Below are 18,202 nucleotides of genomic sequence, written 5' to 3' on the forward strand. Positions count from 1 at the left end.
GACTGCTCTACGGATCAATCCCCCCTTTAAAAAGGAGACAAAAAAAAATTAGTCACATTTTATGGTACTATTTACAAAAATTATCCTGAGGTAAATTTTGGATAAAACAAATAAAAAAAAATTATAATAACCAAATATTATATTACTTTTATCTCCAAACTGGAATCTCTCAAGATTTACTCTGAGCGTCTCATTGCCACCTCATGGGGGCCAATCCTTGGTGGTACTCAGGCGTAAATAATAAATATTTATCCAAGGCCTGGCCTAGTGTCGTGGATCCGAGTCAGCAACACGCTGTTGTCCCCATTCCATACCCATCCAACCAAGGTGGCAAAAGGCAATGCGATTGGTGTTAAAATTAGTTCTTTTAGTGTGTGGTTTTAATTGCAGATTGCCTAAAGACGAGGTAATATAATAAGGCGCCAGTGGATTTACAATAAGGTGGATTGTACGACATTGTTGCGTGGAAATTGGCCACGTCTCGTCAGCATTTTGCCGGCCTCCTGGGCTACTAAATTAACCTAGGAATTATCATATATCTCGTGGGGGCCGATTTATAAAATGACTCCAGCTTTCACATGTTACCTAAAGTTTATAAATATTTTATTATAAGCTAAGAAAGCGAAATGAGTTAAATTTTAAAAAGTTGGATGATCTAAAGAAAATAGAGAATTTTACTTACTGTTTTACCTTCTTCGTTTATACACTTTAAACACAGTAAAATAATAAATTATTGTCTCTTTTTTTTTTTATAATACTTCTTAGCACCCAACTATAATAGAGATATCTATGTATTGATAGAGGTCTAAGTTGTATGATGTGGAGGTCAACTTAGTCAACATCTATGGGCACGTATACGTTCCATTATTCGAGTTTGCTCATTTGTCCATTACGAATAAGAGTTATCCATCCCCCACCTATATTCTATGATATACAAAGTGTCTTGTTTATATCTTGAGTAAAACGTAATTATAAAATATGTATTCCTATTATTTATTTTTAAAATAACTATATCTATATTCACTTATAATTTAAACTAAGAATATAATAATATAATATAATAAATATAAAATCCTATCTTTTATGAAATTATAATAAATATTATTTTAGTCAGATAGAAAATATAGTGATGAGATACATATCAAATATAAATTAGTAATTGAGTTAGTATTGGTATAGTATGTTTTGATTAATAATATTTATATTCTAGAACATCACTATTATAATTTATAATTATTATTTTAAAATAAAAGGATATTTCTAAAATAAATAAGGGCTCATTGTTTTGTTTTCCTTTTCTTTTTCTTTTTCTAGAAATCCTTTATATATTTATGCTATCAATTATATATTGGGTCACAGGAAATTACTTAAAATAGAAAAGGCATATTGCACGACCAAACCGACGTACGCTTAATTTAGTGGGAAGACAAAGGTTCCAGGTCATCATGTCATCCGAGCACTTTCGGTCAACGACATTATATACGATGCACTGCCTACTATTCTTTTCACCGGACAGAACAAAAGTTGTACCTAATTATTTTGCTTGGAATCTTTATTGCATGCTTTCAAGAAGCGTAAAGGGTTATGTGTGTGGTTGTATGTTCTATTCCACCATATTCGAACATGCTCTAGCTTTACTTTGCCACCCCCAGTGTCTGTCTATAAAGCTTTTATATCTTTAATTTATTCTCTAAATTGATGCTTTTGGTATACGAATTTTTAGTGCATCTATGCCCAGTTTTATGAGTTCAGGAATATGAAACGATCGACATATTAATGCGTCCGGCTATAAGATTGTACTCAGATGATTAAAATGCTTTATGTTGTATGAGTATTTTTAAATCCAAATTGAGCAACTCTGGTAAATTATATGTCGTGCATCGTCGACAAAATAGGTAAGAAAAATAAACCCTCACTTTTGTTTTCTTGATTGAGAATTTTAAGCAAGAGTTGGTAGACTCCAAATTTTATTTACATGATAAAATGAGGACAATGGCATGTTAAAAATAAAGTATTTTGGAAGTTGACAGCATAAATATAATAGTAATCCTCATCAGTTAAAAGTCGTATTTATAATTTATCTTTCGAAATCTTTCTTGACATAGAGAAGTGTAGTAGCACAAGAATTCAGCAGGCTATAGTCACGCTGCTGGCAGTTAAATGATACAGCATATACAAACACAAAATCAAAGTGACCTGGAGCCATAACTTATGAGTTGTTCAGTTCTCATACTCAAGTTTTTATAAAACTTACATATATGACTCTGATTTTAGCAACTCTTGCTCTTGGTACAATAATGTCCAACATTACAAGCTTTTCGACAAACGAAAGTAGTACAAAAACAACTAGGCAACCATATGTAGATGAAGGATGTACCTACCCTTAAGAGCCAAATACCTCTTCAGTGCAAATGGGGCATGCCTGGCAAATCAAAACAAAAAAAAACTCGTTATTATTATAAATTTTTTTTTTGTTGCGATAATAGATCATCCCTCCAACATTATACAACTAGAAATTTCAGTCAGACTTAAATAGAAATTGATTCCTATGGAGCTCACCCATAGATGGTTGGTGCTTGTTAAAATGTAACTTCTAAGTATGAAAGATGGGTCATACCATCTGAAAAAATTACTCATAATGGAGTAACAGGGCTTATGCAAGTAACCAGATGACAGTTTGACCATCAATTTTCGAATAACTGAAGGAATTTGACTGAAAACTACTGAAGAGAAGATTTTTGAGCAAAATGAAAATGGAATGTATATTCTGGTTTTAGTACATAAAGGAATTGACCCAATACATTACTGTATAACAAAAGATAGAACCAATAAGAGTAGCCAATTAGAATCAGATAAGAAAAGCATGAATCACTTAGGTTCTTGTTTTGAGTACTAAGATTGGCTTGTGAACTGACAGTCTGGATTCTAGTAAAGTTGTTCCCTGTAGCTTTCTGTTTGAAAAACAGCAGTGCTGGAACAAAACGAATGAATCATTTTCTTACTGCTCATTCCTTTGTTCTGAAGTATGTACACCTAAAACAGAGTATATGAAGTCACTTATTTATATATTTGAATGAGGTATTCCAGTTTACTTGTAAGATATAAAGTTCAGATGAAATGACCTCGCACAAAATCAAAATCAAATAGATATACTAAAAAATGCCAAACAAATGAAAAACCGTAGCAAGAAGAAAAGTTATATTGTAATTGGAAAACAACCAACTACCAATGGTAAGAGAATGGAGATCATAGGAATGGTAATTGTAAGAAAATTACCTTGCTTATCTTTAACCATTCAGTGATACAAGTTTTATGGTATTGATGTTGGCAGGGCAATGTGATCAATTTATCTCTGTTCTTAAGAACCATACGACAAATCACACATCTGCATACAGAAAATATTATCAGTAGTAAAATGCAAAAGCACTTCTCTTCTCAGTGATTCAGTCCACAGGTGACATTTTGCGTATTTAAGATGGATATATATATATATATATATATATAACTATCCTTATATTTGAAATGTATAGCTACATCAAGTAGTTTTTCACCCGAGGAGACAGGCTCAAATAGGATAGGAATACCAATGACCTCCAAAAAGATAATCTAAGCAAATCAACCATTACATTATACACATAATGAAGGAAATGAGTTAGAACATACTCAGTTTTTTCTTTCTTCGAAAATAACCCTGTTCTGTAGGTTGTAGATGGTAACAATTGTATCAGCTCTTCTGACAACCCTCTGCTCTGAGTACCTATGGCTTCACCTAATTGTTGCAATTCCTAAATTTGTAAAAGAAATGCAAGTTGTTAGATGCATTAGAACACCAAACCCACTGCTCCCTTATAGGATTTACACAGACATACCTCATAGCTCATACTATCTGGGTCAATATCATCTTCCCTTGCAACCTGTATTGCCACCTAGGAATAAGATCTTCTTATATTAATCAAATAACATAATTATGAAGAGCAACAAGTTACCTGAGCAGATGTGCTTGCAGAATTGAGTCCACTGTTAGATGTCGAAGAAGATGACGTGGAGTTTGCTCCTTGAATAACCATTCCTAGGATAAAGTGTTAGCATTTAAGTGTGCCAATTGATAGTCAAACGACTATACTTCGTAAGGCCAGACCATGGTCTAAGCTATTAGGATGTACATTGTTCCCTTAGTTTTGCACATTCATTCTTAAAACATGCAAGATAACTCATGTCATCGGATTTATAAATAAAACAAGGTTTAAGGTTTGTCGGAGTGATCCGACAGTCAAAGTTTTAAAAAATTTATAAAACTGGCCGTGTAAAAAACCAAGTTTTCCAAGATACAAGAGGAGCATACTAAATGAAATAAAAGCATGATTATCCTACAAACATAACTTCTACAAACTCATATTCCAAGAACACTAGAGTTGCCAGAAAACCATCTTTACCAGCTTCCATTCTGCTAATATCACCAATGGAGGTACCAGCCATCTGATTCTCTAACTCTTGCAGATCTCTAGCGAAAGCTTCATCTGCAGCTAGTTGTGGATCAGAACTTGGAGCTCTTGATGAGCTTCTTTCTCCTAAGCTTCGCCTTTGGTCATGATTAGATCTATTAGATCTAGAATCTGAATTTGAAGCTCTAGCCCTACCATTCTCAACATTTCTCTGGAATGACTGGTAGACGCATTCCTGAATAAAATGACAACTCAGAACAACAAAGCATTTCTAGACCGAATCCTTACACTTTCTTCTTAGCTGACAAACTCAGGTTACATGAAAAAACAACCATCATATATTCATGTTGTTTGTGTCAAATGACCTGTTAAAAGTTTCAAGTAAGTGAAACCCATATAAAGGCTCAGGCATTAATCTGACAAGTTTCAGGTATTATGATAAAGTACGATAGGCTCATTTAAAAGAAGTTAAGTACATGGGAGTTACAGTAGTATCCTATAACATCAAACAAATGTTGCAATATAATCAGTCATTTATAGACCTTCTCTGAAAGCCATTACTATGGATGGTACTCACAGTAACCTTCATAGATAAAATTGTCAATTTAGAAGAAACTACTCAGAAAGATGTGTACTAGGAAAAGCCTACTCCTGTGATGATCTTTTCAACTTCTTCAAGACATCTGAGAAATAGAAAAGCCCTCTATTAGGCTACTAGTGCCCACCTGATCTTGAATAACCTCTGCAAGAGCAACATCATCAAGATCATCGAAATATCCTCCGAAATTTTCTTCAACAACGCAGGAAACAGGAGAATTTACATAATGAACAACCACTTTGTGTTTTCCCGTTGTGTCAGACTCCATCCCCATGATGTCGGCTAAGTAATCGGAGAAAGCCCTGAAAACAACCAATTAGGAAGGAACAGGCAATAATATTTACAGATATTATTTACACGCACTTCCGAGAAGTGAGGAAATGCCTGAGCTCACACACCTCCCCAAGAGAACAACCAGGATTTCAAACTGAGAACAAATTGAACTCATTACAGCACAATTCCTCTACTTATCCGAAGAAATCTTTAGCCAATCTCAAGATTACATACACCTAAATTCTAGCAAAGACCGGAAAAAAAGAAAGAAAGAAAGTATAGATGATGTGTTCCGAGAAACAATTTTTATCCAAATTGGCAAGGGGAAAAAAAGAGAATCAAAATATCAGCTGGGTTTTAAGGAACCTGAGCTAGAACAGAAAGCAGGAGAAGCTGATCTGAATCAAACTACTCCTCTAAATCAAATAAAAAAGGCAAGAAAACTGGAAGAGTTGTGACCTCGAGGAGATGGGATCTTCTGCTGCTACACCATCTGCATCTGGTGATGATTACCTCAATTATTCTGTGTTCAAAAGGGTACGAATGTGACCTTGGATGGCGGTTTGCCGTGTGGTTTGGTGGCGAATTGCGAGCAATTTCCAAGAAGGCTCCCACTCTCCACAATTAACGATGCAAAAGCGTCGGATCCGGATAGAGTACTGACAAGTCCATGTCTCATGTCTGTATCTATCTATCAAATAGATTAATAGATCGATAGAAATTCAATATATATTTATGTACTATGCTCTTGTTCTTCTGAGCATCCTAGTTTGTAAATGATTCAGACCTTCTCACATAAAATAAATTCCATTTCTCATTCCAACTATTATACAACGTTAACATTGCTGCCAAAGAAAAATCCTAGAAGCTCTCCTTCCACATTGGTTTGGACCCATCATCATACTATGTGAAGAATGAGAGGGCCATTTGTGTAGGCCAATCCTCCCAAATAATTGGCTTTTGCCATATTTTATACATCCAAACTGAGGTATTCTGGATTTAAATCCTAATAGAAATATTGAACCCTTTTTAAATTGGGATCCAAGCAAACCCAGTTTGGCACAAATCCAGTGCGGGCTACAAAATGGGCTTTGGTAGCGGATACTTCGGCTGGAAACGGCGAACCCGAATCCGTCAACAAATAGACTACCTAAGTATACGTGGATCACCAATACTTGTTAATCGATGGATTTTTTTTTCTTTTCTTTTTTGTTTTGCTAGCCTTGCTAAATAATTGATCTCATAAAGACGAATGCCAGGAGACAAGACGATCACTACCGGTGCCATGTGCCCTAGACCACCTCACTTGGATCCGTTATAGATCCGACAAACGCGTACACTCGTGGTAGGTTGGGGACGTGGGTCCTACCTCTCGACGACCTCTTCTCGTTCGGCCACGTCATGGATCTACTTGGACAACGAAGCTTCCATTGGATTTGGAGGGTAGATGCCATTTCTTCTTCCCTTCACTAGTTCTGCCCAGTGATTTGTCTAGTGGAGTGGTGCGCGTGCTCTGCACATGGCTTTATATATTAAATTTACACTAATTGGCCATATATTATATAGTAAAAGCACTAATGTCACTCGCGTGCAATGCTCGTGGATCGGTGGAAATTAATGAGTGTCTTTAGAAGATGAGATTTTGACCAAACTAACCATTTCCTCAACTTTATTTATCAAAATAGACCGTACCTCAAACTTAACACAAAAAAAAAGAGTGCACTTTATTATAACTATTAATAAAATACTAATCAATGTTTTACTTTCAGATTAATCTAATAAGTAAAATATTGATCTTATTAATATTTTATTAAAAAATGTTGTATTTTACTAGATAAATATGATTATTTCTTTTTCACATGAACAATTTAAATAATTAAATATCTTATTTTAAAATACTAAATTATTCAGCGTTTTATTGAGAATGAAAGTTATAACTTTTTTAGACAATAGTCTACTTTAGACATATAATATACCTATTACGAAGATAAAAGAGTAAATATAATAATTCTGATTAAAATTTAACAGCATTTTAAATAAATATATATATAAGTAAAAGATAAAGAAAAAAATTTAGAGCATAGTTTTATCCATTTTAGTCATAAAACGCGTCACTGTGCATAAATGAAAAAATCTTATAGGTTAGAATGACCAACTATTACTGTGCTTAACATCTAAAAAACCAATAATAATTCTTCCAAATTTTAATTTTATATTTTATTTAGTTTTTGGCAAATAAATTGCTAAACTGTATAGTGATTTGTAAAAAGTAACAGTATTTTTATTTAAATTTAAAATGTTAAACTTACCGGTATTTTATAAATAAATATAATTAAATAAATCTATTTTTGATATTAAATCTGAAATTATAATGTATTTTCGTAAATAAAGTTCAGGAGCTAACTAGTTTGGTAAAAAACTCGAGGATAAGTAGCAAGACATGCAAACTGTAAGGTTATTATTACAATTAATAATGGTACTACTAGTGGCTATATATTAGTTGTCTTCCTTTTGACATATACTATTTCAAGTGGGTCACAAAGCTGACAGAGAGTTGGTGAGATATGACTTCCATACACACACACACATATATATATATATATATATGCATGTGGATGTTGAACTCCTATTTTGACTTCCACGTTATGTGATCACTTCACTTCTGGACCTCAATATTGCTATATAAGTGGATATAATAGACCATTTGAATTACCCATTCCACCCTTCTTGCTCTTATTTGGTGTAGCACTTTCACTCTCTTTTTCGAGGTTAGAGTATATATATATATCAAAAGAAACTAGCTTATTGTTTAGTCTATGATTAACTTATAAATTTATGATCTATAAAAAATAATGAGATTTGAATAGATAAAAGTAAAGCTCATTACATCTTGTAATTGGAAAGATTTGTCTATGTAAGTTTGTATCAATTAGAAAAGTTATGTAAAAATGAGAGAGAGAGAGAGAGAGATGCACAAGTGTTTATTATAAATATCAGAACTCATTAGATGAAGAAGAAGAGGTTATAATAAAATATGGTAATAGAAGCACGACTTTCAATGCGTTAAAGAGAGTTTGGAATTAATTAGCTAGCTACTAATTAAAGTGGAAGTGGACCACCTGATTGAAAGAGCTTTTCTTGTACATGCATTGGCTATTACTAGCCAGCATTTTTATACGGGCAGGTTAGTCTTTTTGAGTTTTATAAGGCAACAGAGAGCATTTGCATGAAGCTACTTCATATGCTACACTATTCACTACTTATTTAGGAGGTGCATGGGAACATAATTACAAGAATAGTACATCTAAGTTTATTATCCATTTGATCCCTATTTTACACTTACTAATTTCTCGAAGTAATTTACAAGAAGAAGGAAAAAAAATCGTATTAATTGAAGCTTCGTGCACTGGAAAGTTAAATCGTTACTCCAACGTTCGATTAGATCGCTCGAAATGAGTTCTAAATTCGAGCGATCGCATCTCGTTCTCGGGCTACAACCAACGTATCACCTCACGATCGGTGCTGTTTGACCAAATTGCCTCGGGATTCGTGCCATTTTTAACGGCCTCGGTGGGCGCCGCCAGCTCGCGCTTTGAGATCCACGAAGGGCTTTACTTTCTCGACAGGGGAAACTGTGAGCGGCTTATTCGGCGTCAAACAGCAGGCAGATCACTGGAGTTGATCCAACTTGTGCACTGTTGCATTAAACTGGAAAGTGGAGAGAGAGAGAGAGAGAGTATTCTTCTAGTCCAAGTGGGCATACAAAGTAACGTGTTTGGAATATCTTGGTATGTTCGCCTCATCAATTAAAACAAAGTTGTTTGAAAAGAAATATTACATTATTTTTTCTTTCTTTTATGTAAGAATTAGTAATTAGAATCGCTATATATGACATTAATTCTCCAACCTTTGAGGAGTTATTAGCAAAATTAATTTGCTCATAAGTTAGTAACTGACTGCATTGAATCTAAATAATCTTTTATTTCTAAAAACCTTTTAAATTCACAGAAAAGGTCAAAAGTGCCCTTACCCCTAAGCAAAGTTTTGTCCGTAGGTGTCCGCAAAAGTTCCACCATCCTCCAATCACCGGCTCCGGTCTCATATTCTCACGTCCACCCTTCCTTAGATACACCCCACAGTAATAAGAATTAATTAATTAATTAATTCTCAGTTCTCGCCCCCAAATCTCACCTCCGCTGCATCCCACCTTATTTCATTATTCAACCCTTCTCCGTATCAATCCAAAAACCCATCACCTTAAAAATTTCATATCACACCCTTCCCTTTCCTTCTATTTGTAGTTTATTGTCGTCTTGGTACTCCAGTGGAAGTCACCAATGGCGGGTGCAGCGAAAGTACACCAGAGCTACTGGAAGCGCACCAACCTCCTTACCGTCGCCTTCGTCTTCTTCCTCTGCTCCGCTTCCTACTTCCTCGGAATCTGGCAGCACGCCGGCGCCACAACCGCCGCCCTCTCCCCCACCGTCATCACCACCGTCTCCTGCGACAGTGCCGGCGCCAATAGCGCCGGCGGGGCGGCGCTGGACTTCACGGCGCACCATACAGCGAACGACTCGGCGACCGCAGGGCCGAGGAGGTTCCCGTCATGCAACGCCAAGTACTCGGAGTACACCCCGTGCGAGGACCGCGACCGGTCGCTCCGATTCGACCGCGACCGGCTGATATACCGGGAGCGGCATTGCCCGGAGAAGGGGGAGCTGCTCAAGTGCTTGATTCCGGCTCCCGGTGGTTACAGGAACCCGTTCCCCTGGCCGGCGAGCCGCGGGGTGGCGTGGTTCGCGAACGTTCCGCATAAGGAGCTGACGGTGGAGAAAGCGGTGCAGAATTGGATCCGGGTCGACGGAGATAAGTTCCGGTTTCCCGGCGGCGGAACTATGTTCCCCAACGGGGCCGATGCGTATATCGACGATATCGACCGGCTTATCCCGCTCCGCGATGGATCTATCCGGACGGCTATCGACACTGGATGCGGGGTAAGTGTGGGGGGGTGTTATTCTTCATTTTCTTATTCTAACTCGGTTTAACTCCGATCTGAGTCGAGCTCCCCGTTGGATTGAATCGAATAGGTCGCGAGTTGGGGCGCTTACCTCCTGTCGCGGGACATTTTAACCATGTCGTTCGCGCCACGTGACTCGCACGAGGCCCAGGTCCAATTCGCACTCGAGCGAGGGGTTCCGGCCATGATCGGAGTCCTCGCATCCAATCGCCTTCCTTACCCTTCCAGAGCCTTCGACATGGCGCATTGCTCTCGATGCCTCATCCCATGGCATCACTACGGTAATTAATCATTCCGCCCCTCCAAATTTCTTTCTAATTTCATCCCAGCATCAAGTTTTATTAACCTTTTTATTTTTTGCTGTTGTTGTTGTAATTTTATGAACAGATGGGTTGTTCTTGATTGAAGTCGACCGCATTTTGAGGCCGGGGGGTTACTGGATCCTGTCGGGTCCGCCCATCCACTGGAGGCGCCACTGGAAGGGGTGGGAGAGAACACAGGAGGACTTGAACGCGGAACAAAATGCGATAGAAGCCGTGGCGAAGAGCCTCTGCTGGAATAAGATTAAAGAGGAGGGTGATATTGCAATTTGGCAGAAGCCTACCAATCATATTAACTGCAAGGCCAGTCGGAAGTTTGTCCACTCCCCACCCTTCTGCCCAGCCCAAAATCCCGATGCCGCTTGGTATTAATCCTCACTAAGATCTCTACTTTTACAACCAATTTATAGTGAAACAGTAGATGGATCGATGCAACAGTCAAATCTTAGATTCAAATTGCTAAATTGCTTACATTTAGAGTGTTAACTGCAAATTTCCCTGGAATTTACCTCTGTTCTTCTAGGTACAACAAGATGGAAGCCTGCGTAACTCCCCTGCCTGAGGTGTCCAACGTCGAACAGGTGGCCGGCGGAGAACTCGCGAAATGGCCGCAGAGACTAACTGCGATACCGCCGAGGATCAGCAGCGGAAGCCTGGAAGGAGTTACTGCAGAGATGTTCCTGCAAGACACTGAGAAGTGGAAGAAGAGAGTTGGGTACTACAAGACGGCGATCAACCAGCTAGGCCAGAAGGGCAGATACCGCAACTTGCTCGACATGAACGCTCGATTCGGCGGCTTCGCCGCCGCAGCCATCGACGACCCGGTCTGGGTCATGAACGTAGTTCCGACTGCCGCAAACTTGAACACGCTCGGAGTGATTTACGAGCGTGGCCTCATTGGCACGTACCAGGACTGGTAAATTCTTGGCACAGATAAGTGCTATTCTCTAATATGTATATATATATATATATATATATATATATATAGCTATCAATTTATCGCATCACATTCTTCATTAATTCATTGTAGGTGTGAGGCAATGTCAACTTATCCAAGGACGTATGATCTCCTCCATGCTGACTCAGTTTTCACACTGTACAAGGATCGGTAATCTGGATAAGTTTTAATTATTCTCTTTTTCTTGCTATTCATCTTAGGATAAACTACTAGCTAGCTCTGGCATGATCAAACTTGTTGTATTAGATGTGAGATGGAAGACATTCTCCTGGAGATGGACAGAATCCTGAGGCCGGAGGGCTCGGTGATCTTTAGAGATGATGTGGATATTTTGGTAAAGATCAAGAGCATTACCGATGGAATGCGGTGGGATAGCCAGATCGTCGACCACGAAGACGGGCCGCTCGAGAGGGAGAAGATTCTTCTGGTTGTGAAGACATACTGGACAGCACAAGATCAAAACAATGAGCAATGACATGAAGTTGCTTACTGAGTGCAGAGCTTCAGATATATTTGCTTGTTTACCATTCTTTTGATCATAAATCCTAAGAAGCGAATTAGATTGGTTTCTCTGACAGGGGGAAGAGGCCAGGCCAGTGAGAGGAAATTGAAGGACAGCAACATATTAAAACTATGTACCATGCACAAATTCTGTAACATCTTTTGAGAAATGAATTGAACTGGAAGTCAACCATCGTCCTATTAGATTAGTGGGAATAAGAAAGGAAGAATCTTGAAGCTTTTGTCTTAGATCTCTCTCAGTCACAGCTAAATGCACCTAATATAACATGAAATGCTTTATATTCCAGCAGTTAATCATATAGCATGTCTGCTTGGAGTAGTTGTTGCTGATCATCGAGTGTAACAATCGACGTGATATTCCACATAATCCAGACTTAAAAATTATTATTACTCGATCGATATGCTGATTTATATCCTCTCAATAATATTATGCAGTAGTTGCCGACTAAGATTCTCGTTGTAAATTTCCACAAGTTACTTCGCCAGAGGCAGAGAGATCCTAACGTTCTGGAGACTGTAAGAGTACAGAGAATACACTATAAATCTACATAAATAACATATATTTTGAAAGATATATATGTAAATATTATCTTTAAAGAGACATATAAATAAATAAGAAATTTTTGAAGAGTATATACACAAACACCTATTTTTCAAAGATCATCCATCTAAGATCAATAGAGGACGGAGCATAATATGCTCATGTTGATGCTCTTGATCTCTTCTTTCCTAGGAAATAGTAGCGATTTGCACCCTTAAAATAGATATCATCCTGTAATTCTCATTAATGTGAAAATATAAATGCCACTTAGGTTAATCAATATCTAATATAGAGTAACATATAGGCTAATTCTTACTTATACAATTAAGGAACAGAAAGTTCTCTCTTTTCAAGCTTACGACTTGCATACTTCATTTGCCAACTTGCTAATTAAATTGGAGTCCATTAGATGGTGATATCAAACAATATATGTAAAGAAAAGGATCTTTCACTTCAATTTGCTTGAAAACTTATAATAACCTTTTTTGCAAGTGATTTTGAGTTTTTACCTGCCAATAATGGCACCAAATTGTATTACTATATTGCGGTGGCATTATCCGCTCCTCTTTGTTTAGATTATAAAAAAGATCAGACCAAAGTCTACTTTACTTCAAAGACAAGCTTATTTAAGTATCAATATCATAAACAATGATGGTCTTCTCCAATATATAAGTTTAGTGCTGTTATAATCTACTATGATGAGCAGGATCTTTATACTTCAAAATGAACCGCCCCCTGTTTTATGATGTTAACAGAGAAAAATAAAGAATATATAGCAATGCTTTGATACACGCCAATGAATTGCTGATAATAGATTCTATCCGTAGATCTATCTAAGAGATAAATTCTGTCATTTTACATCCGTTACTTGACTAACTGATTAATTTAATTTCAAAAATTAAATTGTATATCTTATGCTAATTTATGAACCACCTAAGATAGAAAAGAAAACAAAAAGACTAATTTAACTTTTAAAAGTGAAGGAATGGTAGGTATGTCTATTTAATTTTGTAGAATATTATAAATTCAGCCATCGGATTAGATGGAGAGGAAGAAATCAGAGATAAGTATTGAATCATCTCAATAATTATTTTATTCAAGATGCTAATCCAATGGTAATCTCTGCTACTATGAGCGGATTAGCCTACCAAATGAACCTTAGAGATAAGTATTGAAACATTTATCTCAATAACAATATTCAAGATGCTAATCCAATGGTAATCTCTGCTATGATGAGCAGATTAGCCAACGAAATAAATCTTAGAGATAAGTATTGAATCATTTATCTCAATAATGGTCCTATTCAAGATGCTAATCCAATGGTAATCTCTAATATGATGAACAGATTAGCCTGCGAAATGAACCGCCCCCTGTTTTGCCAACTTGATCTACATACCTTAGAAAAAAAATATATAAATACTTTCTTTTTACTTCGTCTAATTGATTATTATATCCATATGATTATGAGACATGCATCTTTAGTTCGTAACTGGTCGAGGTCAAAGCATTAATCCCATGTCATGAATGATGCATGCATGCACGTACGCTAATGACTTATCGTGTTCCTGGCAACGTCCAGGTTATAGGAACATATGCATTAATTTACTCCATATTTGTGCCACAATTCTCTGGTTCGAGGAAGACCTAATTAAGATTGGCCAATAATTAAATTATTTGAAATAAATTGTTTCGTAGCATTCAATACCCCTAGCTACCACCAATCGATCACAACTACTTAGTGAACATCATTACCAAACTATGAAGAAAACATAATAATACGAAACCACTTTATTATACTTGAATCTTCTTCATTGAAACGTACGCTTATCTATATATATATATATATATAATATTTCTAACCAGTTAGGTTTGAAAGTTATCCTTAAATAAAAATTAAATAACTAAGTCAAGGAAGTGTCACACAGCAATAATACTAATGCCGTGTTCTCGTTTCTTTTTGCATTTGGCCTTCTAAATTGCACATATACAGCGACGATCTTGTTAAATATTACGCAACCATACTTTTATGCTACGTAATCAATCAATTTAAAAGTTTAAGCTGTTCGATAATATATTAACACTAGGACGTGATTGTGCTTAAATTTCTTCCGAGTCTTATTCCGATTTTGCTCTCATCTTATTAAAGAAATATAATACTGACATTGACTTCCCATACTTTAATGTTCATTTTACCTACGAAATTGTCTATTTAAGCAGCATCTCTTCATCCGACTCTTCTACAACTCCTCCCATGCACACCCATATCTTATGCTAGCTTCTCTCCCATAGTATTGTGATAGCAAGTACTACATCAAACTAATGGAGTTTGTGGCTTTTAATAACCTAAATATGATGTCCTATGTATCCATTGGCAGTGCAACTCTGCTCGCTCTATGGATTGTTCACTTTGTTTTCAGATGGAAGAACCCTAGATGCAACGGGAGGCTTCCTCCTGGTTCCATGGGCTTACCTTTCCTTGGCGAGACTTTTGAGTTCTTCTCTCCAAACACCACTACTGACATTTCTCCCTTCGTCAGGAAGAGGATGGAGAGGTAGAAATTGCTCATTGATATATACCTCATTCTTCTTCTTCTTTATCATCATCATCATCATCATTATTATTATTATTATTATTATTATTATTATTATTATTATTATTATTATTACTATCTAAGACTTTGGTCACTTATTTCAGTATAAGTCTCTAGTAAACTAACTCGAGAGAAAGTGAAAAACAAATATTGTTTTAACCACGGGAATACTTAACACCGTCATCAAGCAGAGCCACCTATTTCAAAGAGGGGGGCCCTTATTAATAGTGAATGTTATAGATAAACGAAGGTATTCTTTTTTTTTTTCTTTTAAGAATATTACTAAATAATATCATATTCTTATTTGGCCTCCATAACAGAAATCCTTGCTGCGCCCTTGGCAAATATATAAGAAATTCTTTAAAAAATTTCCTGAAATGTGGTTAGGTATGGTCCGGTGTTCAGGACGAGCTTGGTCGGCCGGCCGGTGGTGGTGTCGGCGGATCCCGACGTGAATTACTATGTATTCCAACAAGAAGGGAAGCTATTCCAGAGCTGGTATCCTGATACGTTCACGGAGATCTTTGGACGTGATAACGTGGGATCCTTGCATGGGTTCTTGTACAAATACCTCAAAAGTTTGGTTCTTAGGCTCTATGGCCCTGAGAACCTCAAAGATGTGCTTCTTAGTGAGGTGGACAAGTCTTGCTGCAGTAATCTTAGCACTTGGTCGAGCAAACCAAGCATCGAATTGAAAGAAGCAATCTCAACTGTATACTATATATATAATTAAATCCGTACTCAAACTTACGTACCTAATCATATATATATATATATATATATAACATTTACATGTATATTGCTTTATTTTTGTAGATGATATTTGATCTCACTGCTAAGAAGTTGATCAGCTACGAGCCCTCAGATGAATCCGAGAGTCTTAGGAAAAGCTTTGTTGCATTCATTCGTGGACTTATCTCGTTCCCACTGAACATTCCTGGGACTGCCTATCACGACTGTATGCAGGTACGCAATTATGAATTATATACGTACTTGATTGCGTACTTCCAACAAAGATTGCTTATGACTAATGTGGTACGTACTTTAATTAGGGTCGGAAGAGGGCGATGAAAGTGCTTAAGAGTATGCTAGATGAGAGGAGGAACTCCCCAGCTGAGAGGAAATGTGAGGATTTCTTCGACCATGTGATCGAGGAATTAAAGAAAGAGAAGCCGGTGTTAACTGAAACAATTGCTCTGGATTTGATGTTTGTTCTCCTCTTTGCAAGCTTTGAGACGACGTCCTTGGCACTAACACATGGCATGACATATCTCACGAACAATCCTAAAGTACTTAAAGAGTTAACGGTTAGTGCATGCTTACGTGCATGACACAATACTTATTAATTACGTACTTAAAAATGAAACTAAATTTTTAACTGGAAGAAAATGGTCTTTTCTATTAGGAGGAGCATGAAACAATTCTCAGAAACCGGGAGAATCCGGATTCGGGTATCACATGGAAGGAGTACAAATCTATGAAGTTCACATTTCAGGTGGGTGAGACTGTTTTGATCCTACATAAACTCCTAAGCATGGTAGATGGTAGAATAATATTCTTGGGATTGACGTGTTCTGTTTCCTATCTGGCTTTGAAGGTTATATATGAAATCGTTCGATTGGCAAACATTGTTCCAGGAATATTTAGAAAAGCACTCCAGGACATTGAAATAAAAGGTAATTTTTTAAATTATATATGTATATATATATATATAACAGTTGTTTCATATTAAACTTGATCTACTGTTAATTTTCACAGGCTATACAATTCCAGCCGGATGGGGAGTTATGGTCTGTCCTCCTGCAGTTCATCTGAATCCAGAGATATATGAAGACCCACTTACCTTCAATCCATGGAGGTGGCAGGTTTGTAATCTTCTCATCAAACTGATTAATGCTACTCGATAGAGGTGCTAATTACTAGGAATCCTAGTGATATATATATCTTCTCCTGGCCATTGGACAATAGACAAAGGATTGCTATTTGCTGGCCAGCTTCCTTCTTATTCTATTTGCCTAACATGATCAAATTAAGACTGTATATCACCAGAGGCCGAGAAAAGATTAAGATGGGTCACTGCCTAGATTATCCAAAGAAATCTAAATTTGATTGCTAACAAAAGAATAATAGTAAAAAAATCAACTCTGGTGGGCAGGATAAACCCGAAATCACTGGTGGAACGAAGCAATTCATGGCCTTTGGAGGTGGATTAAGGTTTTGTGTAGGCGCTGACTTCAGCAAGTCTCTTATGGCCGTCTTCCTCCATTGTTTGGTTACGAAGTATAGGTATTGCTACTTCGCATGTATTTAAGACCTTGGACATACCAAATTAAATATCCATTGCGTGTGTCTCTGATTTGATTAGAATTGCTTAAGGTATATTTCTGCTTCTTGGCATGCAGTTGGAAGGCAATTAAAGGAGGAAACACAGTTCGAACTCCTGGACTTGGATTTCCTGATGGTTTTCACATCCAGCTCATCCCCAAAGCTTGATGCCTAAGTATCTGATATAAGAATAATTGCAGATGCAACTGTTAGCTACTAGAACCATAATTGCTACTTGATAGTATCGATCGGTTCAATTGCCAAATATTAGCCTTATTTGGGGTATTTGTTGGTGTGTTGCAAAGTGTGCTGTGTACATAGGCAGCTTTCTGTCCCTACTGTACTACTACGTATTATCGCTTCTAAACTGGCAGCTACCAGTTTCTGCTGTACTAAAGCTTGAATTAATATATATTATATAAGTGCTTGTGGAGTGCTTGCTTAATATAAATTTTATTTTTATTTTTTTATTAACAAGAGTACGTAGGATAATAGGAGTAGACAATGCAGGTTAACCTTCTCAACTATAAGGCCCATCGGTCATAATCCGCACATCCTATGCTCCCGCAATTTCTATACCATTTTCTTAAAGGAGATAAAAGAACTTAGGACTGT

General features: G+C 36.9%; 3 protein-coding genes across 17 annotated transcripts; 2 read left to right on the forward strand and 1 right to left on the reverse strand.

Annotated features, from left to right (window-relative positions):
- Positions 1-2,173: 2,173 nt before the first annotated feature.
- On the reverse strand, positions 2,174-6,251 carry LOC140783793 (E3 ubiquitin ligase BIG BROTHER-related-like). Of its 14 annotated transcripts, none has more exons than XM_073130851.1 (8): positions 5,773-6,251; positions 5,168-5,342; positions 4,434-4,677; positions 3,987-4,069; positions 3,870-3,914; positions 3,664-3,785; positions 3,277-3,385; positions 2,174-2,422 (listed from the first exon to the last, which is right to left on the reverse strand). In XM_073130851.1, exons 2-8 carry the CDS (start codon positions 5,312-5,314, stop codon positions 2,384-2,386), a joined length of 789 nt encoding a protein of 262 aa, XP_072986952.1. In that variant the 5' UTR covers positions 5,315-5,342; positions 5,773-6,251; the 3' UTR covers positions 2,174-2,383. The 14 variants fall into 14 exon arrangements, with proteins under 14 accessions (XP_072986952.1, XP_072986955.1, XP_072986944.1 ...); XM_073130854.1 differs by having other exon boundaries at positions 3,987-4,054; positions 5,773-6,110; XM_073130843.1 differs by having other exon boundaries at positions 2,174-3,033; positions 5,773-6,110.
- A 3,029-nt stretch (positions 6,252-9,280) lies between these two features.
- Positions 9,281-12,299, forward strand: LOC140785285 (probable methyltransferase PMT15). The gene is made up of 6 exons (XM_073133101.1): positions 9,281-10,307; positions 10,401-10,611; positions 10,718-11,015; positions 11,174-11,566; positions 11,681-11,758; positions 11,855-12,299. Exons 1-6 carry the CDS (start codon positions 9,651-9,653, stop codon positions 12,081-12,083), a joined length of 1,866 nt encoding a protein of 621 aa, XP_072989202.1. The 5' UTR covers positions 9,281-9,650; the 3' UTR covers positions 12,084-12,299.
- Positions 12,300-14,910: 2,611 nt separating this feature from the next.
- LOC140784522 (cytochrome P450 87A3) lies at positions 14,911-18,038 on the forward strand. 2 transcript variants are annotated; one of them, XM_073131997.1, is made up of 9 exons: positions 14,911-15,223; positions 15,650-15,974; positions 16,079-16,228; positions 16,315-16,569; positions 16,668-16,757; positions 16,860-16,938; positions 17,021-17,127; positions 17,418-17,548; positions 17,665-18,038. In XM_073131997.1, exons 1-9 carry the CDS (start codon positions 14,991-14,993, stop codon positions 17,753-17,755), a joined length of 1,461 nt encoding a protein of 486 aa, XP_072988098.1. In that variant the 5' UTR covers positions 14,911-14,990; the 3' UTR covers positions 17,756-18,038. The 2 variants fall into 2 exon arrangements, with proteins under 2 accessions (XP_072988098.1, XP_072988097.1); XM_073131996.1 differs by having other exon boundaries at positions 16,668-16,938; positions 17,665-17,907.
- The last annotated feature ends 164 nt before the right edge of the window (positions 18,039-18,202 follow it).

This window comes from Typha latifolia, chromosome 3 (assembly GCF_019914945.1).
Source record: "Typha latifolia isolate L0001 chromosome 3, TyphaL0001v2, whole genome shotgun sequence".
NCBI classification, from domain to species: domain Eukaryota; kingdom Viridiplantae; phylum Streptophyta; class Magnoliopsida; order Poales; family Typhaceae; genus Typha; species Typha latifolia.

Coding starts and splice junctions, on each gene's coding strand:
- LOC140783793 (XM_073130840.1), bottom strand. CDS start 5,488: ATGAGTTCAATTTGTTCTCAGTTTGAAATCCTGGTTGTTCTCTTGGGG. Junction 4,070..4,433: donor TATTAGCAGAATGGAAGCTG/GTAAAGATGGTT, acceptor ACTTTATCCTAG/GAATGGTTATTCAAGGAGCA. Junction 3,034..3,276: donor AATGGTTAAAGATAAGCAAG/GTAATTTTCTTA, acceptor ACTCTGTTTTAG/GTGTACATACTTCAGAACAA.
- LOC140785285 (XM_073133101.1), top strand. CDS start 9,651: ATGGCGGGTGCAGCGAAAGTACACCAGAGCTACTGGAAGCGCACCAAC. Junction 10,308..10,400: donor CTATCGACACTGGATGCGGG/GTAAGTGTGGGG, acceptor TGAATCGAATAG/GTCGCGAGTTGGGGCGCTTA. Junction 11,567..11,680: donor ATTGGCACGTACCAGGACTG/GTAAATTCTTGG, acceptor AATTCATTGTAG/GTGTGAGGCAATGTCAACTT.
- LOC140784522 (XM_073131996.1), top strand. CDS start 14,991: ATGGAGTTTGTGGCTTTTAATAACCTAAATATGATGTCCTATGTATCC. Junction 16,570..16,667: donor AAGTACTTAAAGAGTTAACG/GTTAGTGCATGC, acceptor CTTTTCTATTAG/GAGGAGCATGAAACAATTCT. Junction 16,939..17,020: donor CCAGGACATTGAAATAAAAG/GTAATTTTTTAA, acceptor TAATTTTCACAG/GCTATACAATTCCAGCCGGA.